The sequence below is a fragment of the Vombatus ursinus genome, unplaced genomic scaffold (assembly GCF_900497805.2).
Source record: "Vombatus ursinus unplaced genomic scaffold, bare-nosed wombat genome assembly UNPS02014798.1, whole genome shotgun sequence".
Lineage (NCBI taxonomy): Eukaryota > Metazoa > Chordata > Mammalia > Diprotodontia > Vombatidae > Vombatus > Vombatus ursinus.
The window spans coordinates 55,917,365-55,934,310 of NW_020954576.1; the positions used below are offsets into that span (position 1 = coordinate 55,917,365).

The window sequence follows — 16,946 nt, forward strand, 5'->3', positions numbered from 1 at the left end:
CAGTCATCCCATAATGTGGCTGTTACTGTTTACAATGTTCTGCTGGTTCTGCTCATTTCACTCAGCATCAGTTCATATAAGTCTTTTCACAACCCCGTCATCTTACACATGAAGAAACTGAAGCAAAGTCCAGTTCCGCTACTTACTATCTTTGTGACCTAGGCTTGCTCTAGGTCCCAGGGGTGGGGAATTTAAAACTTGGAGTCAGTCAAAAGGCCACACCCGAGGACCTAGAAGGCCACATGCAGCCACAGAATAGGATATATAGAACTTAATTTGACTAGGTCCTCTGATTACACATCTAGTTGTTTTTTCCCCCTCACTGGCCATGTTGTCTCTATCCCACTCTGCTTTCTCTTGAGGTTGTTTTTAGTGTAGTTTCCTTGTTATTTTACAAAAGAACCAGACTGATTCTGGTTGAAATGGTTCCTTAACTGCTTGCTATAATCACCTTGTTTATATTCATTAAAACCTAGTAATAAGATAAAGAAAATGCATGAATAACTGATTAGCTGTCTTGGGGAACCTGAATCTTTAATCAACTGTAAGCTCAGTTTAGATTAATTCTAGTTTTTTCATATGGACATATACTTTCATTGTTTCATAGGGAACTCCCTATGAGGAAATTCTTCATCAGTGTAATCTGCTATACGTAATAACAATTGTTCACATTTATATAGTACATGAAAGTTTATAAAGCATTTTACACATTATCTCATTTGATCCTCACATCTGCAAAGTAGGTGCTATTATTATCCTCATTTTACAGATGAGGAAACTGACGCTTTAAGAGGGTGAGTTTCCTGGGGTCACATAGCTAGTAAGTATCTGAGGCAGGATTTGATTTCAGATCCCCTTAACCCCAAGTCCATTACTTTACCCATTACCAACCAGCTGCTACATCTATAACTTATATTCATAAACAGTTGCATGGAACACTCAGAGGTTAAGTGACTTGCCCATGGCTACATATCACAGAAACAGGACATAGAAACAAATCCAGGTCTTACAACATTCTATTTATCATAACTGCCTCTCTAAGCTCCTATTAATATATCCACTATTAAAAATTTTAAGGATATTTATTTAATTTTTACTGACAGGGTACCTGGTGCTATGGATGACTAATCGAGGTCAGTAGAATTGGGTGTTGGGTTCAAAAGTTCTGCCAAATGCAGAAGAAAGATTCGGGATGTTGATTTAGGTGCCAAATGACTTAGAATACAAAAATAATGAAAATGCCACACCTGCTACTACAAGTTGCACATGGGTCTGGGCCTTACTAATGTAGCAGTACCTGTTCCTTTGGACTCCCATTTTTGCAGTAGACATTAATTTTCATTCCTTCTAAGTCAACAAAGCAATTTCATTAGGTCTCTGCTTAACCTTACCTGTGTATGGAAGTGTAGCAGCTGAATATTTTTTTATTAGTAAGAATACTTTTTCTTCAGCCAAATTACTTTCTAGAAATTACTTTTTAAATCTAATTCAGTAACATTTTAAAATGCCTAAAGTGCATGGTGAAGTACAAAAATCAAATAAGACATGTACAATCTCTGCTTTTAAGAAGTTTATAATCTAGTCAAAATAGGGTCACCCAACTTGTTAGCAAACAGAACTCTACGTAGAACAGAGCAACCTGGACACTGAACTTAGAGAAGACACAAAATTTACAATAGTGATTTTTTAAAATTCTGCATTTGTAAAATTGGTGAAACTACATGTTGACATCACTTCTTCCCACCCCTCCAATAGCACTGAAACAATTGAACTTAGCACCTAGTTAGCTACTTGATGGGCAAGTTGTTAACCACACCCATGCATGAACCATGGTAAGTAATTCTTCCTTTTCAACTGAATTCTCCTAATTTTCCTTCATGTATTATTTTTACATCATGAATTACAAAACTTATATGAGTATGTATTTTGAGCTCTTGACCCCAGGTATATCTATTGCTACTTATGTTTCTGTTAGTATATGTAGATTGTTGACTCTGAATGTAAATGTCTATCATGGTGACAGCCCTTATATAACTTTCCACATCCTCTTGTAGGATGATGTTCTCCATCACTTAGAGGATCAAATTAGCCACCAGCAAGAAGTGAAGATTTACTTTCCAATTAAGCTGACGCCCACCTTTTTAGCATTTCCTCACCATCCCATGGAAATGGTCTATCGTTACAAAGTGCAGGTATTGTGTACTGTTGTTACCTAAGAAATTACAAAAGGATGAATGAATTCCTGTATTAACAAACATTATTGAAACTGCTTATTAAATGTGCAATTTTCTTGATTTCTCTAATATCCTAATAGGGCTCAGCTATTGATGCCTACTTAACTGTGTTCTTGGAACATATAACAGATGATGAGTTTTCTTCTATCTCATTGCGTCTTCTCCTTCTGCCCAAGCCTCCTGTACCTTCATGTCAGACTGTTCCTTTTATATATTTTTTTGTCTGTTCTAACTTTCAAAATCAAATATTGCCATTTTTTTCTTTGAACATTATTCTTGCCATCTCTATTATTATCTAGCGATTTCTTTACCGTGATCTCACAAGCTCCTGAAGGTCTCTATTATTTTCTTTATTTCACCAACCCAGTTTTGCTCTTAATCGTCACATGAATTTATTCTTGAGATAATAAACTTTTTCAGTATGCTTCCTTATAGGTAGAAGGTGGTAGTGGCAACTTTACCTGGACCTCTTCCAATGAAACAGTGGCAATGGTGACCATAAAGGGAGTGGTGACTGCAGGCCAAATCAAAGGCAACAGTATTGTTCAGGCCAGAGATGTACAAAATCCCTTCCGTTATAGAGAAATAAAGGCAAGTCTATCCCTTTCCCCATTTGCCCTGGAGTGACTCCTACTTGAGTTTAGACTTCCAGCTCCAAATATTTCCTGACTAGAAGTTTTGAGCATAGGCTTAAATTAATTTTTGACTATACATTTTCTTTTCAAAAAATTAGTTTTGTTGTTGCTGTTATTTTTGTTATTAACTAAACCTCCCTGGGGCTATGAATTGGGGCTTCAAGAACTATTGGTTGATTAGCTTTGACTATTTATCCTTTGATGAATGGATATTTTTCTTGTAAATTTATGTCAGCTCCTTGTAGATTGTGATTGTCAGATTTTTATGTTACTGGATGTGACATGCTTACCACAAAGATTAGCTGCTGAGAGAAGTTTTCTCCTTTTCAGAATTGAAATAAGACTAATATTCCTTTTCTTTTTCTCCTTTTAATTTCTTAAATTCAGTTTTATTTTATTTTCAGTTCCAAGTTCTCTCCCTCTTTCTTCCTCCACCCACTAAGAAGTCAAGAAAAACAAAACTCATTACAATTATGTATAGTCTTCCAGAATATTTATGCATTAGCCATGTCCCTCCTTCCCCCTTCCAAAAAAAAAAAAAGCACAATAGCACAATAGTATTCTACACATTCATATATCATAACTTGTTAAGTCATTCCCCAGTTGATGGGCAACCCCTCCATTTCCTGTTCTTTGACACCACAAAAAAGTAACTATAAATATTTTTGTACATATGGGTGCTTTTCTTCTTTCTTCCCAAAGAGATATAGAACTAGTAGTGGTATTGCTGGGTCAAAGAGTATATACTGTTTAATAGCTTTTTTGGTATAGTTCCAAATTGATTTCCAGAATTGTTGAACCAGTTTACAGTTCTACCACAATGTATTAGTGTATCTGTTTTCTCATAGCCCCTCTAGCATTTATCATTTCCCATGTTTGTCAACTTAGCCAGTCTAATGGATGTGAAGTGGTATCCAGGTATCTCAAAATTGTTTTAATCTGCATTTCTTTAATTATTAATGATTTAAAGCAATTTTTCCTATGGTTTATGATCACTTGAATTTCTTCTTCTGAAAACTTTCTGTTCCTATCTTTTTACCCATTTATCAGATGGGTAATGACTTATTCTTATAGATTTGACTCAGTTCCCTATATGTCTTAGAAATGAAACCTGTGTCAGAAAAAACTTGCTGCAAAAATTTTGTCCCAATTTCCTGCTTCTCTTCTAATTTTAGCTGCATTGGTTTTGTTTGTGCAAAAACTTTTTATGTAATCAAAATTGTCCATTTTCCCTTCTGTAAACCTCCCTAAAACTTGTTTGGCCATATACTCTTGCCCTAGCCATAAATCTGACAGGTAATTTCTTCTATGCTTCTTTAATTAATTTACTTATGATATCACTCTTCATATCTAAATCCTAAATCACATACCCATTTGGAGCATGTCTTGATATATGGTGTGAGATATTGGTCTATACTTAGTTTGTGCCAGACTATTTTCCAGTTTTCCCAACAGTCTTTTTTTTTTTTTTTTTTTTTTTTTTTTTTTTGGCTAGGCAGTGGGGTTAAGTTACACAACTAGTAAGTGTTATGTATCTGAGGCCGGATTTGAACTCAGGTCCTCCTGACTTCAGGGCCAGTACTTTATCCACAGCGCCACCTTGCTGCCCCTCTCAACAGTCTTTTCAGATAGTGAGTTCTTGCCCCAGTGCCAGGGATCTTTGAGTTTATCAAACACTGGGTTACTGTACTCATTTGCTTCTGTATGTTGTATACCTGGTCTGTTCCACTAAGAAACCTCTCTATTTCTTACTTAGTACCAAATTATTTGGATGATTATGACTTTGTAGTATAGCAGGTATTGCTAGGCCCCCTTCCCTCCCATTTAAAAAAAATTATTTCCTTGATATTCTTGACTTTTTGTTCCTCCAGATTAATTTTGTTATTATTTTTTCTATTTCTTTAAAGTAATCTTTTGGTAGTTTGGCATGCTACAAATGAGTAAAATAATTTGGGTAGTGTTGTCATTTTGTTATGTTGGCTTAGCCTACCCATGAGCAGTTAATATTTCTCAAATTATTTAGAGCCGACTTTATTTGTGTAGTTAATGTGTTTCTGTGTGTCTGAGCTAGCAGTCTCCCAAGTATTTTATACTGTCTATAGTTATTTCAAATGGAATTTCTTTCTATCTCTTCCTGCTGGATTTTACAGAAATACTAAAATACTGATGGTCTTTGTGGGTTTCTTTTACACAGTTTTGCTGAAGTTCATTTTTTCAGTTAATTTTTTGGTTGATTCTCTAGGGTTCTTTAAATAAACTCATATCATTTGCAGAAAAAATGATAATTTTGTTTCTTTTTTGCCTATGCGTCTTCCTGTAATTTCTTTTATTTGTCCTATGGAGATAGCTATCACTTCTTGTACAGTATTAAATAATAATGGTGATAATGGACATCCTTACTTCATTCCTGATCTTATTGAAAAAGTTTCAACCATTATAGATAATGCTAGCTCGTGGTTTTAGATAGACATGTCGTTTTTAGGGAAAGCTCCGTTTATTCCTATGATTTCTAATATTTTTAACAGGAATGAATATTATAGATTGTCAAAAGCCTTTTCTGCATCAAAATCACATGATTTTTGTTGTTTTTTTGTTATTAATATGGTCAATTATGTTCATGGTTTATGTTTAATATTGAACCTCTGCATTCCTATTATAAATCTAGCCTGGTCACAATGCATGATCTTTGTGATATATTGCTATAGTCTTCCTTGTTAATATTTTACATAAAATTTTGCATTAATATTCATTAAGGAAATTGGACTATAGTTTTCCTTCCCTGTTTTAACTTTAACTGGTTTAGATATCAAACCATATTTAGATCATAGAAAGAATTTGGTAGAATCCCTTCTTTACCAATTTTTTTCAAACAGTTTACATAGTATATTGGAATTGTACTTTAAATGTTTGGCAGAATTCAATTGTAAATCCATCTGATCCTTTTTTTTTCTTAGAGAGTTCATTTATAGATTGTTTGGTTTCTTTTTGTAAGAAAGGATTATTTAAAGATTCTATTTCCTGTTAGTCTGGACAATTTATATTTTTATACATATTCATTCATTTCATTTGGTTTGCTAGTTTTATTGGCATATAGTTAGGCAAAATAGGTTTTTTAATAAAAGTGCTTTTATTTCTTCATTGGTTATTAATTCATCCTTTTTCATTTATTTATTTTTAGTTTTTAGCATTCACTTCCATAAGATTTTGAGTTTTAAATTTTCTCCCCCTCCTTCCCTAAGATGGCATGCAGTCTGTTATAAGCTCTACATATACATTCATATTAAACATATTTTCAAATTACTAAGGTTGTAAAGAAGAATTAGAACTGATGGGAGGAACCATGAGAAAGAAGAAACAAAAAAAGGCAAATAGTATGCTTTGATCTGCATTCAGACTCCATAGTTCTTTCTCTGGATGTGGGTAGCATTTTCCATTATGAGTCTTTTGGAGCTGTCTTAGACCTTTGTATTGCTGAGAAGAGCTAAGTCTATCAAAATTAGTCATCACACAATGGGGCTGTTACTGTGTACAGTGTTCTCCTGATTCTGCTCACTTCACTCAGCATCAATCCATACAAGTCTTTCCAGGTTTTTCTGAAGTCTACTTGCTTATTGTTTCTTGTAGCACAGTAGTATTCCATTACATTCGTATACCATCTTTTTTCATTTTTGACACTGGCAATTTGACTTTCTTCTTTTTAAAAATCAAATTAGCTAATAGCTTTTCTTTTATTGTTGTATGTATGTGTGTTTTTAAACTAGCTCCTAAGTTTATTAATTCAATGGCTTTTACTTTACTTTTAGTTTTGTTCATCTTGCCTTTGATTTTCACGATTTCTGTTTTGATGTTTAATTAGAGGCTTTCAATCTGTTGGTTTTCTATTTCTTTTAGTTGCACGTCCAGTTCTTTGATTTACTGTTTCTCTCTTCGGTTGATGAAAGAGTTTGAGATATAAATTTTCCCCTAAGTACTACTTTGCCTGTATCCTACAAATTTTGGTATGTAGTATCATTATTATCATTACCTTTAGTGAAAGTACTGATTCTTTCTGTGTTGTTTTTTTTTTTTTACCCACCCATTCTTTAGGATTAAGTTATTTAGTTTCTAGGTAATTTAATCATTGCTTCAAAGGCCGTTTATTGAATGTAATATTTATTGCATTGTGGTCGGTAAAGGATGTATTTAATATTTCTGTTTTTCTACATTTGTTTGTGAGTTTTTTATGATCTTTAATACATGGTCAGTTTTTGTGAAGGACCTATGCATAGCTGAGAATAAGTATATTCTTTTCTCTTCCCATTCAGTATTATTTTTTTCAGTCTTTTGACTTTGTTTAATTATTTCTTAATGTCTAATAGACCTTTTAGTTTTCATTTGGCCAATTCTAATTTTCAAGGAGCTAGTTTCTTTAGTCAGATTTTGTACCTCTTTTTCTAGACTGTTAGGTGTCTTTTCATATCTTTTTTCCCTAGCTCTCCTTTTTTTATTTTTTTCCTCTGTTCTTTCAGTTTTCTAAATAATTTTTCAGCTTTTTTTAAAAAAAACTCTTTTTAGGAATTATTTTTACCTGTTTCCAAGCTGCATTTTATTTTGAATATTTGCTTAGAGATATTTTATGTTATTCTCCTCTTCTGTGTTTATGTCTTGAGCTTCCCTTTTACCATAGGAGCTCTTTGTGGCCAGATTCTTTTTTTATTTACTTTTCTTCTAGTCTGCTTCTTGACATTGGACTTCATGTGAGTGCTGGAGGGGTGGGGAGGATGTTTGGCGTGAGCATCTACCTTTTTATGTCTTTCTCCTGTTTTCACAGCTCAGTCTATGGGCCTGCAAGCTTTCAGTTCTCCTAAACTGGTGTGAGTTGTGTTCATTGCCCTCCTGGTCCGAGAGCTGCAAGTTCCTGACCCAGGTTTGGGTCTGTCATTTTATTTTTGGTTGGGAGTTTCAGTAGACTGCTGCTGGCCTCCATCACTATTAGCCTGTTGGGAGGCTCTGTAGATTCAGAGTAATTTAAATGCCAGCTCCCCTTTGGTTTGGGGTTCCTGCTCTGGTTATTCCACTGCCAACTTCTATACTGGGAGCAAAGCTAGAGGTGTCGCTGCTCTGTTTCTGGGATCAGAGCCACCACATAACTAGGGCCCATGATTGTGTCCTCCCTGGATCTGGGATCCAGAACTGGGTGGTAGGCAGCAGGGCTGCCAGGTGGTACTTTTCCTTCACCAAGCTTTGGTCTAGGGATTCCCTGGGATCTCTTTCTGCCCCGCTACCACATCTCAACCTTTTTTCAGACCCTTTGTTTAGGCACTGGAATGTTCCATGCCCTGTGTGCTCTCAGCTAGACCCTGTCCCCAATGTTTTATGCTTTTGTGAGGCTGAAATAATACCCTCCTAGCAGATGAAAACCATAGTGATAAATTAAGTTGCAATCCTGTTTAAATCTTTCTCAATGTATGTTGTGATTCTTCTAGACTTAAATTGATTTTTTGTGTAGGAAAATAATCCCATCCCATGCCTCACATATATAGTACAGTGGGTGTCTCTTTCACTTTCCCCTCTTAGGGAGACCCAAACATGAGCCATAACTTTTAGTGCAATTAACATAGTCTCTGGAATGCCGGGGCTGGGCTTTGTTGGCAAGCCAGTGAGTGCAAGAATGAGCCTAATCCCCCTATATTAGAGATCAGCCTCCCCTCCAATAAACCTTCATAGATTGCAGTGGCTGAGTACAGGACAGGCAGTATGAGTTGCTAGCCCCTTATGAGCCCTTGCTGAGTGGTGCCTCTACACTAGGTATAGGTATTTTCAAGATGCATATAAAATAAATACAGGGTAACCTTAAAGGGAAAGCACTAGCAATTCAGTGGATGAGGAAAAGTCTCCAGCAGAACATGGTGCTTGAGCTAGATAGTATGTCAGGTTTGGGACAAGATGTTTTTGTTTTTTCATAAAATCAATGTGAAAGCTAGATTTACAGCATACATGAACAGAACTATTTAAACAGGATTCATTAATTGTCCCTTTAGTTTTATCCATTGATTGGGAAAATCAAGAAAAAGTCTCTGGAAAAATTCGGAGTTGAAGTTGCTGTTTGGAGGTAGGCTTACTAATTCACTAGTAGGAGAGCTTGTTAAGTGGTTCAACCATTCTAGAAAAAGGTTTGGAATTGTTCAATAAACATTTAAAAAGTCATGTAGCACCTGGTGGCACCCTCTCCCCCAGGTTGCAAGGGCACATGCCAGAGAATGGCTACTTGTGGTTTAAGATACTCTGTGCAGTCTTCATCCCATGAAACCATAAGTCAATAATCCCCCATCTAATCAGCGAGAAGGCACAAGCATTCCAAAGCAAAAGCCTTTAAGGAAGTGTCGTAAGGGGACAAGTAGCAACAAAACCTTTTCCTCATAAACTTGGGGTGCCCTCTCCTACAAATACACACGTCATTGGTGAAAAGAGAATAAACAGGGGAACGTGTAAGGAGGAATAACTCCTCACTTTGACACTGGGACCATCGCTATCTTCTTGTAATGTCATAATGCTATTCTATCTGTATCTGCTCCTTGCTAGCCTCATTATCCCTGCCAGACCTCACTCTGCTGAATACCAGTCAGCAAGCATTAACTAGGCACCTACTGTGTGCCAGGCACCGACACTAGAGATACAAAGAAAGAAAAAAAAAACAGTGCCTACCCTCAAGGAGCTCACAGTCTGATAGGGAAGATGCATACAGTTGTGTACAGACTAGATACATATGGAACAAATTGGAAGTAATAAACAAGGAAAGGCACTAGCATTAAGAGGAGTCAGGAAAGGCTTCTTGCGCAAGGTGGGATTTTAACTGGGACTTGAAGGAAGTAGAGAAGCCAGAGATGGAGGTGAGAAGGGAGAGAATTCCACGCATGGGGACAGCCAGTGAAAGATATGTCAGTGTCTTGTGACTGACAGTCCCCTCCTTGAAACAATGAGGCCAGTGTCACTGGATCACAAAGTATTTATGGTGGAGTAGATTTAATTAGGCAGTAAGTTTTAATAAGGTTTTTTTGAGAGGCAGCTAAGTGGCTCAATTGATAGAGCACTGGGCCAGGAGTCAGGAAGATCCACATTGGAATTTGGCCCCAGACACTCAGTAGCTTTGTGGTCCTAGGCAAGTGATTTAACCTCTGTTTGCCTTAAGTCCATTTGAGAAGGAAACGGTAAACCACTCCAGTATTGTTGCCAAGAAAATCCATACCAGGTCACAAAGAGTCAGACACAACTAACTGACCAACAGCAGGTTTAATAAGACTGGAAAGGTAGGAGGGGACTAGCTTATAAAGGACTTTAAATGCCAGGCAAAAGATTTTATATTTGATCTTGGAGGTAATAGGGAGCCACTGGAGATTATTTAATAAAGGAGTGACATAGTTAGACCTGTACTTTAGGAAGGACAGTTTGACAGATGAGTGGAGAGACATTTGAGGCAGAGAGACCAACTAAAAGCCTATTGGAGTAGTCAAGCAGGGGGTGATGAGGGTCTGCGCCAGGTTGCAGTGTTGAAAGAGAGAAAGGGGCATACATGAGAGCTGTTGTGAAGATAGAATTGACAGGACTTGACAACAGATTGGATATGTGGGATGAGAGAGATTGAGGAGTCGGAATGACACCTAAGTTGAGAATCTGGGTGATTGTGGGGGGGGTGGTATCCTCAATATGTAATAGGGAAGTTAGGAATAGGGGAAGATTTGGGGCAAAAAATAATGAGTTCAGTTTTAGACATGAGGAGTTTCAAGATGTCTGCAGGACATCTAGTTTGAGGCATATAATAAGCAGCTGGAGACATGAGGCTGGAGGTCAGGAGACAGGTTAAGGCTGGATAAGTAAACTGGGAATTGTCTGCAATAGAGATGATAATTGAATCCATGGAAGGTGGTGACATCACCAAGGAAAATAGTATAGAGGGAGAATGGAAGAAAACCTAGGATAGAGCCTTGGGGTCCCTCTGTTGTAGCAGGCATGAGCTAGATGAAAATCCAGCAAAGGAAATAGAAGAGTGGTCCAGAAGGTGGAAGGAGAACAAGGAGAAGCATCACAAATACCTAATGGGAGGAGAAAGAAGCTGTAGAGGGGTCAGGAAGCATGAGAATTGAGAAAGGTCATTAGATTAGGCAGTTAAGAGACCATTCATAATTTTGGGGAGAATAGTTTCGGTTGGATGATGAGGTTGAAAGCCAGATTAGAGAGTTAAGAAGATGGTGAAAAGAAAGGAAGCAAAGGCACCTAGTGTAGATGGTTTTCTCAAGTAACTTTTAACCGTTGTGGTGAGTGGGAATTGTTATAAAAGGATCACCTTACTACAGTTAGGACCCAGCTGAGATTTTGTAATATAAATTTGTGGACCCAGTTGTACAGGGGTAGGCCAGAAGGGGCATGTGACCTATGACTCCACAGAAAAATCTAAGCTACCTTGAATAAATGTCAACTGCAAAAGAAGCTCCAGATATCCCATGAGGAAACTTGCATGTGACCCTGGGCCATCCTGCAACTATGCCTTCTTTGTTCTGTTTCTGTCTAATACCTGACCTGGTCTGGTTGGCACAGGGATACATGATGTTACTTTGTCCTGTTACTGCCCAGGACAACTGACCTCTTGTGAGAAGACCCCCTTAAACAATCCAATTAACCTAATTAACCCTAATAAAACCTCTTAATAACCAAGCTGGGATGAGTCCCTCTCTCTTTGGTATCTCAGTATTCTCTGTCAGAGGGTATGCCACCCTATAGTTGGCATAATTAGGGCAGAATAGATCTACCCCCTTACATCTGGCATAGTGGATGGAATAGTCTGCCCCCTTACACTAATCAGCACAGTTTTGTTATTTTTCTCCAAATTTGTTCGGCAGCACATGCATAGGAGTGAAATCAGTAAAGGATGGGAATAATCCAAGGCTGGGGTTTAGAAGGGCAAGATCCTTGATAAGAAAAGGGGCAAGTGGGGCAGTTAGGTGGCACAGTGGATAGAGCACTGACCCTGGAGTTAGGAGGACTTGAGTTCAAGTCTGGCCTCAGACACTTGACACTTACTAGCTGTGTGACCTTGGGCAAGTCACTTAACCCTGATCATCTTGCCAAAAAAAAAGAAAAGAAAAGGGGCAAAGGACTCAAAAAGAAGGTGGTAGAGAGTTAAACTGATTCACCAAGGGGTCAAGATGTGGAAAGGAAGAGAGTGTAGCCAGTGCAGAGGTAATGGCCTGAGAAAGAACTGAAGGGCTGAAGGGATTGGAGATTGCAGTGAGGACAAGGAATTGCATTGGAATTGCAAGGCAGAGGAGGAGATAGAATGACAACAGCTGATAATCAGAAGAAGAACTTTCAGAGTTCATGCATGTGGATACAGAACACCTGTGGGTGATGGGAAAATGTGTGTAGCTGTGGTAGCATGGAGGAAGAGGTCATAGGAAATGATTAAGTTGAAGAATTTCGATGTTAGGGTATTTGAGGAAGTATCAATCTAAATATGGAACTTCCCTAGTAACTGGGCAGGAGTTGGACAGGAGAGAAAGAATGAGAGTCAAGAGCTGAACTCATTTAAGAAGAAAGGAGAATGTCCTGGAGGCCTGTGGACAGTGTCTGTCAGAATCCAGGTTGGTGATAAATGTGGTTTGAATGAAACTCAAAGGAAGAGAGGTTATGGTGCAATGGTGTAGAGGAAGAACCTGGGAGTAGCGGTGGTGAACAAGGAATATCACAATTCCCCGACCACAACCAGTGAGTTTAAGTAAAAGTAAAATGAGAATAAAAATGCAACTAGTGCTTGGAAACACTAGGATAAGTAAGCCATGTCACCAGGAGGGGGCCAGATCTCAGTAAATATAAGAAGATAGAAGGAATGATAATAGAAAAGGTTGCAGACGATGTCCAGTTTATTACCTATATACTACCTGGAGCAGGCATTCCAGAGAGCACAGTGTAAGAGTTAGGTAGCTTTAGAGTAGGAGGTTGGGGAGGATTAGGTTGAGGAGGGTGAGAATGAGGGAGTGGTCAGTGAAGGGTGGAGAATGGAATTTGAACAGTGGCAACCAGTGGTTCAGAATCACTGGGATGGGATGGGTATAATGGAGTGAAAGTATGTTAATCATTCAGGAATAAAACAACAACATTTCTAAATAATAACAAAATCCAGGAGCCAATATAGAAAGGGAAATTCCATTCCAGTAACTATAAAATCTATAAATTATCTGGGGATCCACATAAATCATCAGCATTTCTCTATATTACTAACAAAGCCCAGCAGCAAGAGATAAAAAGAAAAATTCCATTTAAAGTAACTGTAGACAATATAAAATATTTGGGAGTCTACCTACCAAAACAAACCAGGAACCATATGAATACAATTACAAAACGCTTTTCAAACAAATAAAATCAGATCTAAATTATTGGAAAAATATCAGTTGCTCGTAGGTAGGCCAAGCTATATAATAAAAATGACAATTCTACCTAAATTAATTTACTTATTCAGTGCCATACCAATCAAACTGCCAAAAATTATTTTATAGAACTAGAAAAAATAACAGAGTTCATCTGGAAGAACAAAAGGTCCAGAATACCAAGGAAATTAATGAAAAGAAATGCAAGGGAAGATGGTCTAACCATACCAGATCTAAAACTGTATTATGAAGCAGCAATCATCAGAACTAGTTGATACTGGTTAAGAAATAGAATGGTGGGGGATAGCTAGATGATACAGTGGATAGAGTACTGGCCCTGGAGTCAGGAGGACCTGAGTTCAAATCTGGCCTCAGACATTTGGCACTTACTAGCTGTGTGACCTGGGCAAATTATTCAACCCCATTGCCTAGCCACATATATATATATACACACACACACACACACACAGGTGGATCAGTACAATAGGTTAGGTACACAAGACACGGTAGTCAATGACTGTGGTAATCTACTATTTAATAAACCCAGAGAATCCAGCTTCTGTGTTAAGAACTCACTATTTCACAAAAACTGCTGGGATGGCTGGAAAACAGTATGGCAGAAACTAGGCGTAGACCAACGTCTTATATTGTATGCCAACATAAGGTCAACATGGGTACATGATTTAGACATAAAGGGTGAAACTGTAAACAAATTAGGAGAGCAAGGAATAGTTTACCTGTCAGGTCTATGGAGAAGGGAAGAATTTATGACCAAACGAGATAGAGAACATTATGAAATGCAAAATGGATAATTCTGATTACATTAAATTAAAAAAGTTTTGCACAAACAAAGCCAATACAACTAAGATTAGAAGGGAAGCAAAAAGTTGGGAAACAGTTTTTACAGGCAGTGTCTCTGATAAACCCCTCATTTCTAAAATACATAGAGAACTGAGTCAAGTTTATAAGAATACAAGTCATTCCCCAGTTGACAAATGGTCAAAGGATATGAACAGGCAGTTTTCATTTGAAGAAATTAAAGCTATCTATGGTCATATGAAAAAATACTGGGGCAGCTAATTGGCACAGTGGATAGAGCACTGGCCCTGGAGTCAGAAGGACCTGAGTTCAAATCCAATCTCAGACCAGACACTTGACACTTTCTAGCTGTGTGACCCAGGGCAAGTCACTTAAACCTAATTGCCTTGCTAAAAAAAAATTTTTAAAAAGGGGACAGTTGGGTGCCACAGTAGATAGAGCTCCAACCCTGGAGTAAGGAGAACCTGAGTTCAAATCTGGCCTCAGGCACATAACACTCACTAGCGGTGTGACTCTGGGTAAGTCACTTAAACCCAATTGCCTCACCAGAAAAAAAGAAAGAAAGAAAGAAGAGAAAAAGAAAAAATGCTCTAAATCATTATTGACTAGAGAAATGCAAACTAAAACAAATCTGAGGTACCACATCACACCTATGAAATTGGCTAACATGACAAAACAGGAAAATAATAAATGTTGGAGAAGACGTGGAAAAATTGGAACACTAATGCATTGTTGGTGGAGTTGTGAACTGATCCAGCCATTCTGGAGAGCAATTTGGAACTATGCCCAAAGGGCTCTAAAACTGCATATCCTTTGATCCAGCAATACCACTACTAGGTCTGTATCCCAAACAGATCATAAATATGGGAAAAGGATCCACATGTACAAAAATACTTAAAGCAGCTCTTTGTGTGGTGGCAAAGAATTGGAAATTGAGGGGATGCCTATCAATTGAGAAATGACTGAACAAGTTGTGGTATATGAATGTAATAGAAAACTATTGTTCCATAAGAAATCGTAAACAGGTGGATTTCAGAAAAACCTGGAAAGGCTTGTACAAACTGATGCTGAGTGAAGTGAACAGAACCAGGAGAACAGGAAAACATTGTATACCGTAATCATGCAATGGAAGACTTTATTAGACTTAGCTCTTCTCAGCAATGCAATGATCTAAGACAATTCCAAAAGACTCATGATGGAAAATGCTATCCACATCCTGAGAAAGAAATATGGAGTCTGAATGCAGATTGAAGCATACTATTTTCTCTCTCTTTTTTTTTGTTTTGCTTTTTCTTTCTTGTTTTTCCCTTTTGCTCTGATTCTTCTTTCACAACATGACTCATGTGGAAATATGTTTAATATGATCGTGCATGTATAGCCTATATCAAATTGTATGCTGTCTTGGGGAGGAGGGGGGAAATTTAGAACTCAAAATCTTAAAAAAGCGAATGTTGAAAACTAAAAATTAATTAATTAATTGAAAAATTAAAAAATATATCTGGGGTTCAATCTACAATTCACACAAAATGGTTTGTCAGTCAATAAACATTACGTTCCTGCTATGTGCCAGGCATTATGAAAAGCACTAGGGATACAAAGAAAGGTAAAAGACAGTTCATGCCTTTGAGGAGTTCACAATCTCCTGGGGCAGACAGCATGTAAATAATTGGGCAAATAACCTATATTCGGTATAAATTGGGAATAATGAACAGAGGGAAGGCACTAGGATTAAGAAGGATTGTGAAAAGCTTCCTGTGGATGGGATTTTATTGAAGGAAAGGAAGCCAAGGAGATAGATAAAGAAAGGGTGGAGAGCATTTCATGCATAAGAGACAGCTAGTGAGAATGCTTGCAGTCAGGAAATGGACCATCTTGTTCAAGGAGCATCAAAGAGGCCAGTGTAACTGGATTGGAGTACTTGGGGGTGGGGTATAAAGAAGGTTTGAAAGGGTATTGGAAAAGGGCTGGATTATGAAGGGCTTTGAATGCTGAAGGGAGGATTTTATATTTGATCCTGGATGTGACAGGGAGACACTGTAGTCTGTTGAGTTGGGAGGCAGAAGTTGAAGAGCTCTTTGAAAGCTGAGTGTAAGAGGGACTGGAATGGAGAGAGACTTGCGGTGGGCAGACCAACCAGTCAGGCACTTGGCATGATCCAAGGTCCATCTAAGAGGATGAGGTCTTGTAGCAGTGTAGTGGCAGTGTCAGAGGAGAAAGGGGATATATGTGAGAAATGTTATAAAGGTAGAAATGGCAGAACTTGGCCACTGACAGCATGTGGGCGGTGAGAGAGAGTGAGGAGTAGAAGATGACACCTTGGCTCTTAGCCTGGGTGACTAGGAGACTGGTTCAGCCCTCAGCAGTAATAGGGAAATTATAGGAAGGGGGGAAAAGTCTTGGGGAAAAGATAATGAATCCATTTTAGATATGTTGAATTTAAGATGTTGCAAGATGTCCATTTTGAGATGTCTGAAAGGCAGTTGGAGATTTTAGATTGGAGGTTAACAGAGAGGTTAGGACTAGACAAATAGATCCAAGAATCATTAGCATAGAAATAATTGAATATATGGGAGCTGATGAGATCACCAAGTGAAATAGTATAGAGGGAGAAGGAAAGAGCACTCTTGGTTAACATGTGTGACCTGGATGGAGATCCAGCAAAGGAGACTGAGGAGTGGTCAGACAGGTAAGAGTACCAGGAGAGAATGGTATCATGAAAATCCAGAGTATCAAGGAGAAGAGACTGACCAGCAGTGTCAGAGGCTGCAGAGAGGTCTAAAGGATGAGGATTGAGAAAAAACGATTGCCATTTTGGAGAGCAATTTGGAACTATGCCCAAAGGGCTATGAAAATGTGCATAC

General features: G+C 37.9%; 1 protein-coding gene across 1 annotated transcript in view; it reads left to right on the plus strand.

Annotated features, from left to right (window-relative positions):
* LOC114049445 (nuclear pore membrane glycoprotein 210-like) overlaps positions 1 to 16,946 on the plus strand; it is a 126,725-nt gene that overhangs the window by 21,833 nt on the left and 87,946 nt on the right. Inside the window, exons 10-11 of the mRNA XM_027870703.1 lie at positions 2,055 to 2,192; positions 2,670 to 2,825. Of these exons, the coding sequence (XP_027726504.1) occupies positions 2,055 to 2,192; positions 2,670 to 2,825 (294 nt within the window). The remainder of the gene's footprint in view (positions 1 to 2,054; positions 2,193 to 2,669; positions 2,826 to 16,946) is intronic.